Here is an 18,658-nt window from a genome sequence, read left to right as displayed (position 1 = left end):
CTCAAAACATGTGCTAGAGTGTCCTTTTAGGCCCCAAAACACACATAAAGTGGCCTCTTAGGAGCCAAAACGCACACTATAGTGCTCTCCTAGAGGCTAAAATATGTGATGAAGTGTCTTTCTAGGAAAAAAATGCTCTCTTAGGAGCTAAAACCTATACTTTAGTCCTATGTTAAGGTGCCCATACACTGCTCTCTTGGGGGCCAATGTGTGTGCTAAAGTTCCCTGAAAAACACACAGAATTTAGTGCCCTCTTCAGTAGTGACAACGTGCCTTTTTTTGTAGCCCCTGTCTTTAAAAAAAAAGTCTGTGCATGACACTTTTCATGTTAAAATCAGCCTTAAATACAACAAATAATATGAAACTAAGAATAAATGTGACACTCCAAGGTTTCCTGAATATATATTGGACCAGATTCCCTGTAATAAAAGATAAAACCAGAGATGACGCTGTAAATTAAAGAGCCCACACGTTTATTGTTTTAATTAAATCAGTCAGACGTTATCAGAGACGATGAGTTTACAGAAACACAGCGTCAAACACATCACATGCTGTTGACTTTAGGGGAGCTGCTCTGTCTCCTGGACGGTTTTAATGAGTCAACCAAGCCAGGACAACCTTTGACACCTCCTGTGTTTGCAGTGCATGATGGGTAGCGTGAGTGCAGAGAGGGTCTGACTGGTCGGATGAGTTCAAACTGAGCTTTCTGCAGCAGACAGAGGGGTGTCCACGCTGAGGTAAGACTGCAACGAGATACGATAAGACACTTTCAGTTTGACTCCAAATGAAATCACAGCTGAAGACTCTGCCTCTGAACGAGTCATTCGCTTATCTTTTATTAACCAGGATTAATATCCAATCTTTATATTAACATTTACACACGTGACTTTGTCTCTGTTGCTTTTATCTTCAAGTTTTCTGCACGTCTTTTGAAGCATGTTCAGATGTTTTTTCTGTGTTTATCTCAGAGTTTCTCATGTTTTTTTTTTTATTCTGGGACACTTTGTTATAACTTGATGCACAGAGAGGGTCACATGAGGTGTAGTGACCGGTGTATTGTAGGTAAATAGCATCCTGCTCTTGTGTTGAGGTAAACGAACTGTACCCAGATTACAAATCGTATTCCCATCCCACCTCAGGAGTTGGGTTGTGAGATTTGGGGAAAAACAAACAAGGGGTCAAAGGTCAGCTCAGCTCAGCTCAACCTCCAATACAGCATTCCCTTTAACATGCAGTCCAAAGTGCTTTAAAATTAAAAAGTGAGAGTAATGTCTTGTCTTACTTGGGACAGGCACTTCAGGTCTAAATCTAGCTTAAATTTGACATTTTTCTGGATTTTTGGGGCAAATGTGGCTTACATAGACTCTTTTCAGACATGAATTTTGAAAGGCATAAGACTGAAAACTTGATTAGCTCTGAGTTATCAGGAGTGTTTGGGATCCAGTAGCTCCTCAGGCTGCTCTCACATCTCTGCCTCTCTGAGCCCAGACTGAGACAGACACTATTTTACCACAGTGAGTGAATTATACATGAAAAATACCTGAAAGCAAGGTTATAAATAAGAGAAACAGGCAATGATGAGTATTAATTCTGCATCGTGCAGCTTATGGAGACTGCTATGAGGTCAAACACTGCACAGGTGAAGCTGATCTATCCTCACCTGTTCATCAGATCATGGCAGCAGCAGAGTCCAGTCCTCTGACCACTCACGTGCTGAACACTGGAGACGGCGTCCCTGCGGCCCGGATGGCCCTCAGTCTGCACAGACTGGACTCCCAGCTCATGATCTGGAACATGCTCAATGTCGGGTCAGGATTTTTTTGTTGTTGTTGTTTTTTACTCACAGCCTTACTACCTTTTTGTTATGACAGAAAAATGTGTTAATTATTTAAAGTCGAAAGTAGTTTTATGTTTTTTGTGCCTGATACAGAAGAGAATTAGGGCAAATAAAAAAATATATATATATCACATTTAAAGTATTTTTTTAAATGTGATTTTCTTTCTCTTTGTTGTTCTGACCTTGAATTCATAACAGTAAGATTAAAGTCAGAATTTTGACAGTTTTTAGAATGTGCCCTTTTTCCTTCAAATTTTCCCTTAGATCACTAAATACTTAACTCTGACAAAAAAGAGTGAATTCTTCCTTTAATTAAAAAAAAATGTGACAAAAAAGTGTGAATTTTTCCTTTAATCTCTGAATTCTAACTTTTTATTCTGAAGATAGGAAAAAACTGAATCCTTTTCCTTATCAATGTCATTCATCAAAATAACCAAAATAAACCCCACTGTCTAAATAACACAGCTGAGTGAAACACTGTAATATAAAGTCTACACACTTCATAACTCAGCTTCTTTCTTTTTTTAAATTAATGAATTAATTTATTTTCAATTTTTATTGTCATCATGTTTCAACATTCAATACAAATCTTTTAAATCCAATGTAAGGATAACAATATTTTAGATTTTTAAGTGATGTGGTGTCAGAAAAATGTTGCCCCCCGCCCCATTATGTGACAATAAATAAATGAATACATTAAAATAATTACAATATAAAACACAAAGATACATGTATTACAGTAACATGGATCTGTGTTACAATTTTTTTTTCATCAAGATCCTTTTCCTTTTCTCTCAGTACTCAAGTATTCAACACCTTTAGGACAGACAAGCAAAGGAGCTATATGAATTGAAAGAAGATAAAAATAAAGAGGAAGAGAAGAAGAGTCAAATAGGAAAAAGGGGAGAAAGACAAACAAACAAAAATAACAATAAAAATTTCTAAAAAGGGATACCTATTTGGAAGAGAGAGAAATTCAACTTCTCTCAAAGTATTAACTTGTCTTCTTCCTCATTTTTAGGACTACAAATCAAGATGGCCGCTGTCCAGGGCTCATCAGCCGGGCAGCTTTCAGCCCGGGCATGTACAAGCTGCGGTTTGAGACGGGTTCATACTGGGAGAGTCTGGGTCAGACCTCATTTTACCCCTATGTGGAGGTGAGCTTCAGGATGCTGTGTTGATTTGTAATGGGTTCAATCAGGTTACACAAATTGTACCTTTGTTTTTCATTTTATTAATTTCTTTCTTTTTTTTTAAAAAATCATAACACCACAAGCCTTATTCTAAAAATGAAAACATTTCTTTAAATTATAGTTGCAATGCAGACATTGTTTGATCTCACTGAAAAGAAATCCTGCTGAACAAAGCAGCAGTACTAACCCCTTCAAGGTACTAAAGCTGCTTATGAAAAGACCCTTTGTTCTACCGTTTATCACCACCAGGTGTCGCCAAAAAACCTTACACCAGATTATCCTTTGAATGAACAGTCAACTCCTCAAACTCTGGAGCACATTTTATTCACATTCTTAAAATCTAGCACTGTGGTTTTCATATGTTTGGATGACACAACTGTTCATCAAATTATTCCAGTATTATTAAAGTATCTGGGTAAATCCCACCCCAAACCATGAAGAGATAAGTGTGTATCTGTGTTGCTGACTTTGCATGTTTTTGTGTGTCCTTATTTAGGTTGTGTTTACCATCACTGACCCCGAGCAGAGGTTTCACCTCCCCCTGCTGATGAGTCGGTTTTCTTACAGCACTTACAGAGGAAGCTGAAAGCTGTGGGGACAACCAGCTGAACTCAGGGAGGGACAAAGCCTGTCCTTTTTCTTCAAATCCTGGAGCGAATGTTTTTTTTTTTTACTCTGACTTGTTTGGCCATACCTTTTCATGTGTTACATTTGATTTTAAAACACTATTTCTGTTTTGTTTTTTATTTACCTGTTATATATGGCATTGTAACATTAATTCAAGTGTAGACATAATGACAACAAAATGTATTCGTAATAAAGACGTTATTCTGAATTTTGATGATTACAGGATTATTTCGCAAATATTACTCATTAACCGAATATTACAAATATTGGCTGCAGGTTACATCACTTCTTCAACAGCGACAACAAACTCATAAAACCTCCCTTTCTGAACTTTTTAAACCGTTTCTGTTCATTTTACGGAATAAATATCTGATAATCACTGACATTGGGAATTTAATTGTGTAATTTGGTCATGTAACGTGGGGAAAAAGCGCTCAGTCATGTTTCGGTAGAAAGTCTTACATAGGACAAAGTGCCTCGTGTTTCAGCCAATCAGAAACAGAGTTTGCTGAAGCGAGTTGGGGCTGCCATTTGTGGTGCCTGAATAAAAAAGAATATCAAAGGTAAATTCAGGTGTTGAATTAAGAGACCAAACAAAATTATTACCTTTTATCCATTGTGTGGCAGATACTATCGATAAATCTTTGAGTGTCAAACAATTTTATTTGCTTGTCCTGATAACAGTTTTTGTCCGGTATCTGAGGGGACAGTCCATCGGGCCTTTTAATCATCCTTACCTCTCGTTGACATTTCATGATGTCGCTCTTATTCAATAACACTTGAAGTCACGGCATGAAGACTCAAAAAAGTTGGAATTAAACGTTTCGTTTTGTACTGTTAAAACAGGCAAGCGGCTCTGGAGGATGTCTCAGTTTCTGAGGCTTCTTTCGGCGGCCGCCTGGCCTCTCTGCCGGCGGGCTGGAGCTGCCCGTGCTCAGCTCTTTGCGGTAACCGCGGGTAGGCTCTTCACAGCCGGATACAGGAGCTCCGCTGCCTCGGTAAGCAAACGTGGAGTACTGCTATATATGAAGTTGAAAATTAATTGTCAGTTTTACAGTTTAGGACGCTGAAATCCATTTTTGTATGGGTGGAAAGTTAGTTTGACGCTTAAGCGTGTCCGTGCACTGGAGTTTAGATCCAGAAAGTATGGCTTTTCACCAAACCTCACTACAGAAACTGACATTTTTAAGATTAATTTGTCCTTTTCGCCTTTCAAATCTAATTTAAAGATAGATTTTGTGTGTTTTAATCTATCTCTCATATCGGCGTTAATTACAACCCCTTTAAACATCCGTAATGAGAATAAAACGCGTTTTTCTGTGTGGAGATGCTCCCAATGTTACACAACCTGCAAGCAGACTTGAGTAAGCTAGGCGTGTTGTTATAGAGATGAGGGTGCCTAGCTTCCTTATAACATAATGTAAAACATATGGGTTTTAAATGCCACAGTTGTAACTGCACATGCATCTGATAAAATGACTCGCTGCTTTATTTGTCAACGTCAGAGCAAACAAACTCTGGTTTGTGTAAATACTGAGGGAAACAACTCAGTAGTCAGTAATACAAGCTATAAACTGAGCTGATCTTGATTAAACACATTGGTGTTCAGTGATTGTGTTTTTCCCTTTCATCGTGCATTAGAAAATCTATATCAAACCTACAAAACTGGATATAGTAAATAAACCTAAGGGCGTGCTTGAAACTACCAAGAGATCTCTGAACCTCAGCTCTGGTCAGGAGTTTCTCATGAAATGTTTCTTAATCTAGTTAGAGGTCTCAAAGAGGCCATTTTCTTGTAGTAGCACACCCTCCCAGGATTTTGTTGTTGCTGTAGTTATTGTTGATAATGTGTGTTTAACTGCGTAATGATGTTTCTTTTCTGGTCTCTTCTAGAATATTTCTCGGACTCCAGCAAACTTCCTCTCCTGTCGCAGATTTCAGAAACTCCAGAGACGGCTCTACTCCTCTGAACCTAAAGGTAAGATTGGAGAGTAAGACAGAAACTGTGCACATTGAAAATTAAAAAAGAAAGTAAGATAGGCATTTTCTTAACTTGAGTGAGTGACAGCAGTCTGATAACTGAACAACAATCTGTTATACTACACTTTTTAAACTTTTCTTTTTCTTTTTGTCACTTTTTTTATACATATGTCCAGCTTTGAAAGTCATATACTGTCATATATTATAAAGTCATACTAAGCAAGCTGCAGAGTGGATTTTAAACGTTACATGGGAGCACTTCCTAGATATTGAGGACTATTGATAGCTTGTCTGCGTGCTGAATGATTTAGTATTGACTTTGTATACTTAGGCTGTGGTCCAACGAGGTTATCATCATGATGACAAAGTAGAAATAAGTTTTAATTTTGGAATTATGAGATAAAGTCTAAAAATCACCCTACATTTTTAACTTAGTGATCAATGGTTTCTATTTTTCTTCCATAGTTGTATTTCAAGACACAAAGGCATGGATACGTGTTCATACTATCAACCTTTTATTTAACAGTTTAGACTTCTTTCCATACATGTACATCTTTTTTTCACATCATAATTCTAACTTCAATTTTTCAGGCCCGAGCCTCCTCGTATCACGTTAACCTGGAGATCTCCTCAGGATTAAAGCCATGTAGCGGGTGTCTGGGAAACACAGGGTTCCCGCGGATCCTTGAAAAGTCTTAAAAGGCATTGAATTCATAATTCTAAAATTAAGGCCTGAATTGGCATTAAAAAGTCTTAAATCCAAATTTCAAAAGCCTTAAAAATTTGAACACAGTGGTGAGGTTTATGTTAGTTTGAAGTAAAAAAAATTAAGTAACATGCATCTGTTTTTCTAAATATTTTCCTGATTTACTCTTGTGGCAACATCGCATAATCACAATAGCGGAACTAACAAAACGGTGATGTGGTTGCACCAGGAACTTCTTAAGCAGACGCATGTCTTGGTTCTACCTCAGGTGCCTGGAGAGAGAAAGAAATGAGGAAAAATTGGCAAAAAAAATCCAATAGTGGCTTAGAAAAATTGATTATGGCAGCAAAATTGAGAATTAAACTTGAAATTAAATTTCAAAAACCATGTCAAAATTCCAAAATGGATGTGACAGTGGCCAAAAAAGATGAATGGGGGCAAAATAGGCATAAAGTTGTAAAAATGGGGTTAAAAAAAGATAAAAAGTGATGTTTTATGTAAAATAAACATTGGGTTAAAATTGTCTCTAACCCAGGTAATTCATGTGGTGTTTTTGTTTGTTAGTTTTCCTTTGTTTCAATTGTGATTTATTGTGGACTTGTTTTTAAATTTGATTTCCAACGTCATTAAAAAAATCTTAAAAAGTCTTAAATTTAACTTGCCTTGACCTGTAGGAACCCTGAAACAGCATATGTTTCCATACGGTTACGCCCGTCGCAAGAAACCTCAGTTTTACCCGGTATGGGTACCGATTTAGATACTTCTATAGGTACCGACTGAATACTGTTAGAAGTACCAGATACCAATTCACGTAAACCCAAAAGGTACCATGTTGAGGTACCTAAATGCATCCTTATGACTGTGAAGATGTGGAAGAGTTGGTGATTTTCCATACTGGACATGAACACAGCATCGCAAGGTTATATATTGATGAATAAATTTGTTAAAGTGAAAAATGTTTATATTTAATTATTAAACAATTTGATTTTTTTACCACATAAACACAAAAAAGCACAGAAAACTGGTACCATTGAGTACTGGCACTGATTGCCAGGAACTGGGCATCAGAGCCGTATTGTTTTAAATGTGAAAGGTACCCATCCCTAGTTTGACGTCACTAACAATGATGTTTTCTGAAAACTTTGTCCAAAGTGAAGATTTTGGATAACTTTGGTTTCATGGCCTTGTGTAGAGGCCGGTAAATGTCACAGCTGAATGACGGGGGCTCATTCTGATTGTTTGGCATTGGTTTTATGCCTGAAAAACACTGACAAATATGGGTTTGGCATGCCTAAAGCCGCTGTTGTGGATGAAAGTATTCTTAAAAACAAATGAGGGGGAAGATATTTGTTTTTGAAAATGCCTGGCTACATGTGGACAATGTCTGAGAACTATTGAAAAGTGTTTAATCAGAAAGTCCTCTGTGTGTTTCAGATGGTAAGGGAGGAGCAGGAGGAGGGAAGAGAGGAGGAGGAGGAAAAGACTGGTGGAGCAGAATCCAAAAGGTATGTCAGATTTCCAAACTTAAGAAAAACATGAACACGAAGTTTCAATCATAGTTTATGGTTTTATTTTTAACGTCCTACTATGTGTGTGTGTTTCAGGGAGACTTCCCCTGGGATGAGAAGGAGTTTCGTTACCTGGCGGTGGCTGCAGCTGGAGTGGGTTCAGTTCTTCTCTACCTTTACTTCAGAGATAACGGCAAAGAGATCAGCTGGAAGGACTTTGTGCACCGCTACGTGGGCAGAGGGGTGGTAGGTGTCACGCTGAGGGTCAGATAAATATTATGATTCCTTTTCTCCAACTTTCAGATGCAAACACACAGGCTTTCAGTGTTTTTAACCTAAGGAAGACTGTGAATAAATGTTTATTTTCTTTCCTTTCAGGTGGAGCGGTTAGAAGTTGTCAACAAACAGTACGTCAGGGTGATCCTGACCCCAGGAGCCGACGCAGACACAGTAGGAGAACTTCCTTCATCTGCTGCATTTTAATGCTCGTTACACAAACTCTGCCTGATGCTTTAATGACGTCATGTGATCTGCAGAGCTACGTGTGGTTCAACATCGGCAGCGTCGACACCTTTGAGAGGAACCTGGAGGCTGCACACGTAGAGCTGGGGCTGGAGGCGTCACACCGCCCGGCGGTCATTTACAGCTCAGAGAGCGACGGGTGAGTTTAACACACACACTTTCACGTCAAACATTAAAACACTTTGATCTGATCGTGACCCTCCTCCCATCCTCCCTCAGCTCCTTCCTCTTCAGCATAATCCCCACACTGCTCCTCACGGGCTTCCTGTTCTACACCCTGCGCCGAGGGACCATGGGAGGAGGCCCTGGTGGCGGGAGAGGGGGGCCCTTCAGCATGAGCGAGTCGACGGCGAAGATGATGAAGGACAACATTGATGTTAAGTTCAAAGATGTGGCGGGTTGTGAGGAGGCAAAGCTGGAGATCCTGGAGTTTGTGAACTTCCTGAAGAACCCACAACAGTACCAGGACCTGGGGGCCAAGATCCCCAAGGTACAAAGACACACACACACACACACACACTCAGACACACACACATTTCAATAACAGTTTAGCTGCCATGGAGTGAGACCTCAAACAGCTCATTTACCTTACCGGATTTCTTTTTTCTTTTTTCTGTTCCCTCCTTTTTTTGCTTTAATTTTCTGTTTATTTCCCGTTCTTCTTTCCTCTTCTCAAGTTTTCATTTTTTTCTATTATTATCTTTTTTTTTCATTTTTAAGTCTTTATATTACTTTATCTATTATGTTCTGTTCTTTTCTAGTATTTTCTTTTTTGTTTCCCTTTTTTTTTAACTTCTTTTCTTTCCGTTTTCTTTTTTTTTTAAAATTTTCTCCTTCCTTCCTTTTTTCCTCTTCTTATACATTTCATTTCTTTATTTCTTCCCATCTTCTTATCTTTCACTGTATGTCCTTTTAGCTTTTATTTTAGTTTCCTTTTACTTCTATCCTTTTCACAACCCTTTGTTTTAATTATTTATTTATTTTTTATTTTTCTAATTCGCTTTTCTACTAAACGCTCTCATATTGTCTTTTCCTTGCAGTGATATATATGTTTTATTTTTTACTTCTAGAGATGCACTGATATAAAAATTTTTGCAGAAACGATACCTGATATTAAAATTGTTGTTATGGCCGATAACCAATATTTACTGATATCAATATTGGTAAAAAAAACAGCAAAAAAAATGATCTGAGATGATGTGTCAGGGTCGGTCAAAGAGAAAGAGCGCTGTGATTGTGAGAAAAGATGACCATGGAGAGGATCATGCATCCCTAATTATCTCTTCCTGTTGTTCTTTTATTTTTTTTACCTTTTTCATTTCTTTATTGTCTCTCCATCTCATTTTTTGATTTTCTTTTCTTTTTTCTTCCTCTTTTTTCTTTCCTTCCTTTCAGTTTTTAGTGTTAAGTTGCAGCCGGACTCTACAGCAGACTCAAAAATTTCCACCACAAAAGGCAAAACTAGGAAAAAAAAACCTCTTTCAAATGAAACGGGTGCAGACCACGTATAAAAAATTGACAGAGAGACAGAAAAAAACAACAGATAATAATGAGCAGTGAATGTATAAAAATAGTAGTGGATTAATAGAGGTATCCTTTCAACAGATGAAGTATCATGAAAACACATGAGGGACTGATAAAACAGTGTGTGTGTGAGGTTCACTGATCGGTCTTGTGGTTCCTCAGGGGGCCGTGCTGTCCGGACCTCCTGGGACAGGGAAGACTCTTCTGGCTAAAGCCACGGCTGGCGAGGCCAACGTCCCTTTCATCACCGTCAATGGCTCCGAGTTCCTGGAGATGTTTGTCGGCGTGGGTCCTGCCAGGGTGAGAAAAACCACCAGAGACAGTCTACTGTATGAGGAGCATGAAGACCCCAGAGGGCTGACTGAGTTTCTCCTCCACAGGTGAGGGACATGTTCGCCATGGCGAGGAAGAACGCCCCCTGCATCCTCTTCATTGATGAAATCGACGCTGTGGGGAGGAAGAGGGGAGGAGGGAACTTTGGTGGTCAGAGCGAGCAGGAGAACACGCTGAACCAGCTGCTGGTGGAGATGGACGGTACGTATGAGATGCTGTGGAGGTTTGAGGCCCGATGTTTCAGGTGTTAAGTTTCTGTGTGGTTTCTCAATGTGAAGGTTTCAACACGGCGACAAACGTGGTGGTCCTGGCTGGAACCAACAGACCGGACATCCTGGATCCTGCTCTGATGAGACCGGGACGCTTTGACAGACAGATCCACATCGGTACGGGTTTACAGTGAAAGCTGAGAAATCATCATGCTGCTGTTTGAAATGTTCAAGTAAAAACGGACTGGATTCAGGAACAGACCTTAGTCCACAGGGTGGCGCCCTCAACTGAACGTATCTTAGCCTTCCATCACTAAAACCTCTTTTGACTCCTTTCAGGTCCTCCAGACATCAAAGGCAGAGCGTCCATCTTTAAAGTCCACCTGAGACCCATTAAGCTGGACCCCAGCATGGACAAAGACGTGCTGGCCAGGAAGATGGCCGCCGCCACGCCGGGATTCACTGGTTTGTTCCAGCTTTATTGTTTTCTTAGGGCTATGAAGCAAAACTGAGGATTTAAAGGACAAGACTTGTGAAACGTGTTTCTATATAGTGGGATGCCAGTAAACAAATCACATCATCTCTCAGAGTTTAGTATTTTTCAGACGTGGACTTTGTGTTGATTGACGTGTGTTTCTTTTTGACCAATCAGGAGCCGACATCGCAAACGTCTGTAATGAGGCAGCGCTGATTGCCGCCCGACACTTGGGCCCGTCAGTCAACGCCAAACACTTTGAACAGGCCATCGACCGGGTCATCGGAGGTCAGTGGATCTCTAAAGAACATCTTGATGTGTTTCTGTGTTTTATATTTTTTTGTTGCAGAGGGAAAACAGAAAGAGCAAGGTTCATAAAGTTAAAAAAAAAGAAAACACAGTGTTTACAAAGTGTGTTAAATAAAACAGCTCATCATCACCGAAACAACAGTCTGAAGAAAGTGCAGAGGATGAAACATCAGAGCAAACAATTTTGGTGAAGTGCTTCCAGTGAAAGGGATGTGTTACCAGAGCTGCAGACTCTGCAGACTGAGGATGCTGTTTGTGGGTTTCAGGTCTGGAGAAGAAGACTCAGGTCCTGCAGCCCACAGAGAAGAAGACTGTAGCCTATCATGAAGCGGGACACGCCATCGTGGGCTGGTTCCTGCAGCACGCCGACCCGCTGCTGAAGGTACAACCTCCATCAGCTGACTCTTCCTACAGGCTGTCACATTTCTTACAACACTGGGCTCAGTTTTGTCAGAGATTGTGTAGATCCATTTGTATCTACATCTTATTTTCAAACAGATTTAAAAATAAAAGTTAGAAGGATGATTTTTCTTCATTTATGACCTAAATCAGGGGTCTGCAACCTTTACTTTCATAGGAGCCATTTTGCCTCAGCTCACCTGATATAAAGTCATTGAGGAGCCTCAACATTGACTTTAACTTCACAATAAGACCATAAAGTTTATATTACTACTATGAATTCTATACATAGTTAAAATCTAGTAAATAATTATCTGAACAACAAGATTTTTGAATTTATGTTACTGTGCATGTGATGAAAAGTTTTTTTAATATCCAATAATTTTTCAAAAATTAAAGAAAAGACATTCCTTGAAATTTTTAAATTAAAAAAAAAATCAAAATTTTATTTCACGAATTTGCAAAAATTTCAGAAAAAAATCAAATTTGCAAGAATTTTTTTCAAATTTCAAGAGTCTGCAAATATTCCTCAAAAAAAAAAAAAAAATAATGTAATGACCAACTTTTTGTAATTTGAATTAAAATGAATTTAATTGAAGAAATCTGGAAAAAATTAAATGAATTTGACATTTCTAAAATTCTTTAAAATTTTGAGATTTCAAATAAATTGCCAAAATTTCCCCCCAAATTAAATTTAATCAATTCCCAAAAATTTCAGATAAATTTGAAATTTGAATAATTTGTAAATGTTTTTTTAATTTTTAACTTTTGCAGACATGTCCTAGTTGTTTAATTAAAAAATGCAAAGATCAATACATTTTGTAATTTAAAATATTGAAAAAATGAATTTGCAGGAATTTTCAAGAATTTGCTTTCCCTAAATTTCTTTAAAATTTTGAGATTTCAAAAAATTTAGAAAAATCCAAAAAAATCAAATTTAATCAGTATGCAAAAATTTCAGAAATTTTTAAAAATTTGAATAATTTACAAAATTGTATTTTTTTGTTTCAAAAATTTGCAAAAAAATTCTCAATTTTTTTGAAAAATAAAAAAAACATGCAGATGATCAAAACATTAAAAAAAAAAAGAAACTTAAGAAATTTGCAAGAGTTTCATTATTTACTTTTTTGAAAGAGTATTTGAATTTGATAACATATTTTGATAATATCACTTATCATCTTTGTTGTTTGCTTATTTCTTGCCACATATCAAGCCCGTATATTAAGTCGACATGTTGGCATTTTCTTCCAGATTAGTCTTTTTGTAGATGTAGTTATCTTCCCAGGGCTGTAAAACTTGAGGTTAGCCACAGGTGCATGGAAAGTTGGTGGGCTGTTGATATTGTAGGAGGTGAAGTAGAGCGGTGGCAGGCTTTATTGACAGATGGGATGAAGATTTAGTTCAACTAAATGTTAACACAGGATTTTATTTAGTGTCAGTGTCTTTAATCATCAATGTCTGTGTGTGTGTGTGTTCAGGTGTCGATCATCCCCCGAGGGAAAGGTCTGGGTTACGCTCAGTACCTGCCCAGAGAGCAGTACCTGTACAGCAAAGAGCAGCTCTTCGACAGGATGTGTATGATGCTGGGCGGCCGAGTGGCTGAGCAGACCTTCTTCGGCAGGATCACCACTGGAGCTCAGGACGACCTGAAGAAGGTCACACAGTCCGCCTACGCCCAGGTAAACACACACTAACACACACAAACACACCTGCAGGGTCTGTGTGATGCATTCAAACACTCATTTCTCTAACCTTCCTCTCCTGCAGGTGGTGCAGTTTGGCATGAGTGAGAAGGTGGGGCAGGTGTCGTTCGATCTGCCGCGGCAGGGTGAGATGGTGATGGAGAAGCCGTACAGCGAGGCCACGGCCGAGATGATCGACGAGGAGGTCCGAGAGCTGGTGGAGAGAGCGTTCCAGAGAACCATGCAGCTCATCGAGGAGAAGAAGGAGCTGGTGGAGCTGGTAAGATGCGATGTTTAAAATGATTTTTTACTTGATTTTAATGTAAGTTTCAGGAGTTTCTCTGGATATAAACCAGTTTAAAGTTGCAGTTTTAGTAAGAACCTCCCCTGGTCTCCTCTCAGGTGGGGCAGCGTCTCCTCCAGAAGGAGGTCCTGGATAAGGCCGACATGTTGGAGCTTCTGGGCCCGAGGCCGTTTGAGGAGAAGTCGACGTACGAGGAGTTCGTGGAGGGGACAGGGAGCTTTGAGGAGGACACGAGTCTGCCCGCGGGCCTCAGAGACTGGAACCAGGAGCGAGGAGAGGAGGCGGAGGAGGCAGAGGAGGGGAAACAAACTCAGGACAGGCAGCAGGCCTGACGGGAAAACAGACGACAACAGATGCTTCAAAGAAAGAGCTCAGATCTACAGAGCCTGGAGGTTTCATCAAGAGTTTATGATTCACTTCAGTTCTCAGATTATTAATCTACCAGGATATTTATCACAGATTACAGCCAGAGTTTCTCAGGTTTAGAGACTTATTGACCTGATGGGAGAGTTGACAGGTTTGACATGAGCTCCAGTGTCACATGACTGAAAGATAACTTCAGATAACAGGACTTTGTTTCCACTAGAAGTTTATACTTTCTTCACTGACATGCTGATATAACAGAGATAATCTCGACGGATTAGGAGCTTTGTGTTTTAAGAATACGATTTATTAAATCCAAAATCAGGTCTGTCATTAAAAGTCTCCAAAATCTGTTAAAAAGTGCAGTTATTCTAATTTACAGCAGTAGAATAATCTGAGGAACCAGACATTTTTTGAAGTCGAGGTGTCTTGGATCTACACAAGTTGGTTCTCCTTGAAAAACTTGAGGAAATACGTTTAACTCTTAACTAATTTAAACCTAAGATATGTACAGAAAAAAAGGGAACAGGTGAAAAAATGAAGAATTAATTAAAAACATTTCTATTATTTACAAATATGCAGATTAATTTTTAAGGTTCTTTAAGTTAAAAAAAAAAGTTTCTGAAACCTTTTATGTCCTTAAAACATTGAAAAGTGCTTCTGAATTTAAAGCTCCTCTGAGGAATGTTCTGTTTGTATCCACTTTGGCGCCCCCTGTGGTCAGATTTTTTAAAAACCTCTGATGACAAAAACTGTTAAACCAGAAATACCAAAGATATTTGAAAATAAATCTAAAACAGCAAACAGGTTAAAAAAACGATCAGACTCTGATTTTGGTCACATGATTAAAGTTTCATTATCAACAAAGATGAGAACTTTTTCTTCAGTATATAAGTTTTTAAAAACAATTTCAACTGACAGAAATCTGAAGTTTTCTTTAGATTTGATAGATTTGAGTAAAAAAGAGCTGCTAAGTCACTTAAATAAGTTTTAAATTACTCTAGTGAGGGACTTTCTGTTTGTCCACAGGGGGCGCCAAAGTTGACACAAAACGATACTTAATATTCAGAACTCGGTCTTTTGTTGTTCATAAAAAAGCCTCAGTTTAAACTCAACTTCACAAATGTTTGATATGTTAAAATATTTTGAAACCTTCCAGGCTCTGTAGACTGAAACACTTAAAAATCCTCCAAACCAACTCAAAAGGGACACAACATCAGAGAGCAAATGAAGCACTCTTCCCTCTACGTGTCAACAAACTTTTTCTCTTTATTTATTCCATAAAACGGGAGTTTTTCTGACTGATGAGGAAGAAAAAGTCGTCTGAGGAACTTCTTTCCAGCTGAATTTCACTTTTTTTGCAATTTGATTGTGTGAAGTTATTTTCAGATCCTTCAGGTGTTTTTGCAAAGTTACTGCAGATTTTCTTCGACTTGAAACACTGACTTGGTACAGTACAGATTTTTTTATACAAATACTCTGATGCTGTAAAAAATATACATATGATTGTGTACATTTTGTGTTTTAACGAGTGAAAAAAGAGCTGCTACATCACCATCCTACTGCCTAATAGAAACGTTTTATTTTATTTCCTTTTATAAATCTGTTGGTTATAAAAACAGAAACCAAATTCATTTTTATCAGGTTTATCTAAACGATATTAAAGTATTAAACACTTGAGGTTCACTGTTGCATTTGATGAGAAACTCTTTTTATTAAAGCAGTTTCTCACATTGAAGAAGAGCTAAGAGTTTCTTAAAATATAAAACTGTCATTGTGTTTTGTGTTTAATCCACCAAAAGAAAAAAAACTGTCTTTTTTTCCTTTTTTGGTGGTTAACTGTAACCATCACCAAAATACAAATATTTGTCAGATTTTTCAGGTCATTCAAAAGACACAGCTAGTGTTGGTTAAGTTTAAGCTTAGGTTCTCTAAGTAAAATCAAATGTTAACATTTAATGATAGTATTTCAACTTCAAATGTATCTAAAAAGTTCTTTGAACATCAATTTTAAACAATAAAATCAACTTACTTCCATGCGAATCCAGTTATATTATTTCAACAGTAACTGCAGGGCAAACTGAAGTAGTATACTTTGCTGCTTCAGTACCTCAAAAGTTTAAATTTACTTTATTTTTTTCCAACAGAGTCTACAAAACTTGCAGAAATAACGTCAGGATAAAAATCTTGAGCAAAAGTTTGCATCATGTCGAGGTATTAAACTTGTTTGTTGACAAAGGAGAACAAAACTAATTGGTCTTAATGGAATTTGCACATTGTTGTCATTCTGTCAGATGTCCAGTAGAGGGCGTTTCTACTGTGAAGCCTGGTTCATGTCTCTTCTTCTGGCTGATGCACTTTAACCTCCTGCAGGTGGATTTGACCCGTGAATAAATTAACTTGATGTAGAAAAAGCTGCTGGATTCAAACCGAGGCCTCCTGCAGGAGGGCGAACCACTTGGTGTGAGACGTAAACCACTAGACCAAGGGTCTGCAACCTGCAGCTCTTTGACTCCTTTGCAGTGGCTCCTTGTAGCTTTATAAAAAATGTTATTGAGATCATTTTTTAAAATTTTTCTTACATAGGGTATTGATGATTAAAATCACTGACTCTTAATAGAAATCATAATTCCTTTTAACATTTAATTGAACCAAATCTTCATCCCATCTGTCATTAAAGCCTGCCACCGCTCTACTTCACCTCCTACAACATCAACAGCCCACCAACTTTCCATGCACCTGTGGCTAACCTCAAGTTTTACAGCCCTGGGAAGATAACTACATCTACAAAAAGACGAATCTGGAAGAAAATACAGATTTTAATTCTGTGTGGATGGATTCATTTAACTGACAATGTGCTGGATTAATAAACACGCTTAATATGTGGCAGGACATTAGCAATCCAAACAATTATGAGTTATTATATTATCAATATATATTACCAAATTCTTGTATTCTTTCAAAAATTTGGATTTTTTTTAAAATGTTTAAATTTTGAAATATTTTGATCTTTTTCCATTTTTTTTATTCGAATATTTTTTGATTGTTTTTTTCAACTTTTAAAATCAAATTAATAAATACAATTTTGCAAATTAATCAAAATTTTCAAATTTCCAGAAATTTCTGCAAATTTATTTAATTCAATTTTTTTTTGCAATTCAAATCTCAAATCATGGGAAATTTTAGGAATGTCAATTTTTTTTTTTTTTTCATTTACAATTTCTTAAAAAAAAAAAAAAACTTGTACACATGTACAATTACATACATTCTAAAATCTTGTTTCGATAATTTTTCGCTAGATATAAAGTGTTTATAGAATTCATCGTATTAGATTTCACTTTATAGTCTTATTGTACAGATAAAGCCAATTTTGTGGCTCCGGAAAGACTTTTAATCAGGTGAGCTACGGCAAAATGGCTCTAAAGAAAATACATATTCAAAGTAAACCTTTAAAGGCATAGAACTGTAGAGGAGGGTTCCGGAATGCTGGGTTCCAGGGGGCTTTGAAGTTTCTTAAAGAGACAGTAGTGGACTTTAGTGGAAGAATTTAAAGAGGGGGGATGCTGCTTCTCTATATTTTAAACATGGATATATTTAAAAACGGATATAAAGGAACAATGCAAGATTTTATGTGCATATTTTCAAAAACACTCCGTCCTGAAAGTAGCAGGTGATCTTCACAGGATCTCCTTACTTGTTCGTGACAGGCTGGAAGCACGGGCCTCAAACATCAAGGTCTGTCCCTGACAGGCCTCCAGAGAACTGGCCAATCAGAGGAGTGAGGAGTGAGGAGCCTTAAAGAGACAGGCTGAAATATTGATTTTCTAAAACACCAGTGAGAGAAAATCAGGGACTATTTTTAACTTGTCATTACACTTAAACTCGCGATAACCATGAGGAAAACCATGTGACAGTCCATGACTTTTAGCTAAACCACACCTGACTTATCTCCAAGCTCACAGACAGATCACCATCACTGCTTCAGGTTTCACTGCAGGTTATATTTTTATTAGTCTGCTGCATTCATCATGGTTCTTTTACATTTGGCCGCTGTATGCTCTTACAACCTTTGACCCCTCAGAAAAACGATGAGATCCTCGGTGTTAAAAGCTAAACTCTCACTTTGCTTTCTACTCATTAAATACAAAAAATCCTCAGAGTGAAAAACTCTACGTATAGACATTTTTCTGTATCAAAAAGCTACAAAGATGCTACATTCTTTGAGAGTAATGGCGATATTTCTCCTCAAGCTGCCCTGTTTACATCTCCCCGTTAGTCTTGAAGTCTTTCATCCTGATTCAGTTCATCCAGGAAGGAGAAAATGTCTAAATTCAAGTTAAAAATGAAAAAAAGAAGAAAAAAAGTCAAATAGCCCTTTAATTTCCATCAAAATGAGCAGAAGTTTGTCCGAGCAGCACCAGAAACAATCCGAGAGTCCTGTCCTCTTCCTTCTGGCAGGTAAAATAAATCCTTTGGCCACCTGCTCGACCACCTGTAAATCCCTGCTGCTGCTCCTGATTGGCCGGCTGTGGTTTAAGTCCAGCAGTGAAGGAGTGAGGAGAAGAGGAGCGAGGAGGAGAAGAGGAAAAGCGACAAGAAGATGTTTGCTGCTCCACCGCATTCCTTCGCATTTTCCTGTCGAAGAATTTCAACATGTCAGGGTTCAGTTTTCACAAAATGTTTTTCA

The 18,658-nt window shown here is 38.0% G+C and overlaps 3 protein-coding genes across 3 annotated transcripts in view; 2 read left to right on the top strand and 1 right to left on the bottom strand.

Moving 5' to 3' along the window:
• The first annotated feature begins 627 nt into the window (after nt 1-627).
• Nucleotides 628-3,616, top strand: LOC141796957 (5-hydroxyisourate hydrolase-like). Its single transcript, XM_074678306.1, has 4 exons — nt 628-737; nt 1,672-1,808; nt 2,859-2,994; nt 3,527-3,616. Exons 2-4 carry the CDS (start codon nt 1,675-1,677, stop codon nt 3,614-3,616), a joined length of 360 nt encoding a protein of 119 aa, XP_074534407.1. The 5' UTR covers nt 628-737; nt 1,672-1,674.
• Nucleotides 3,617-4,336: 720 nt separating this feature from the next.
• afg3l1 (AFG3-like AAA ATPase 1) lies at nt 4,337-16,025 on the top strand. The gene is made up of 16 exons (XM_074677060.1): nt 4,337-4,655; nt 5,551-5,635; nt 7,778-7,848; nt 7,948-8,097; nt 8,230-8,301; nt 8,388-8,512; nt 8,593-8,863; nt 10,060-10,197; nt 10,278-10,431; nt 10,509-10,616; nt 10,779-10,904; nt 11,092-11,202; nt 11,490-11,605; nt 13,101-13,301; nt 13,390-13,584; nt 13,707-16,025. The coding sequence occupies exons 1-16, from the start codon at nt 4,521-4,523 to the stop codon at nt 13,938-13,940; spliced, it is 2,292 nt and encodes a 763-aa protein (XP_074533161.1). The 5' UTR covers nt 4,337-4,520; the 3' UTR covers nt 13,941-16,025.
• Nucleotides 16,026-17,989: 1,964 nt separating this feature from the next.
• The window catches only part of LOC141796118 (voltage-dependent calcium channel subunit alpha-2/delta-4-like), an 81,843-nt gene continuing 81,174 nt past the window's right edge, over nt 17,990-18,658 (bottom strand). The window contains exon 40 of the mRNA XM_074677059.1: nt 17,990-18,606. Within this exon, the coding sequence (XP_074533160.1) occupies nt 18,505-18,606 (102 nt within the window). The 3' untranslated portion in view covers nt 17,990-18,504. The remainder of the gene's footprint in view (nt 18,607-18,658) is intronic.

Source organism: Halichoeres trimaculatus, unplaced genomic scaffold, assembly GCF_033239565.1.
Source record: "Halichoeres trimaculatus isolate MK-OKI-2021-1 unplaced genomic scaffold, fHalTri1.1 fHalTri1_scaffold_10, whole genome shotgun sequence".
NCBI classification, from domain to species: Eukaryota; Metazoa; Chordata; class Actinopteri; order Labriformes; family Labridae; genus Halichoeres; species Halichoeres trimaculatus.
This window is presented reverse-complemented; position numbering and strand designations above follow the sequence as displayed.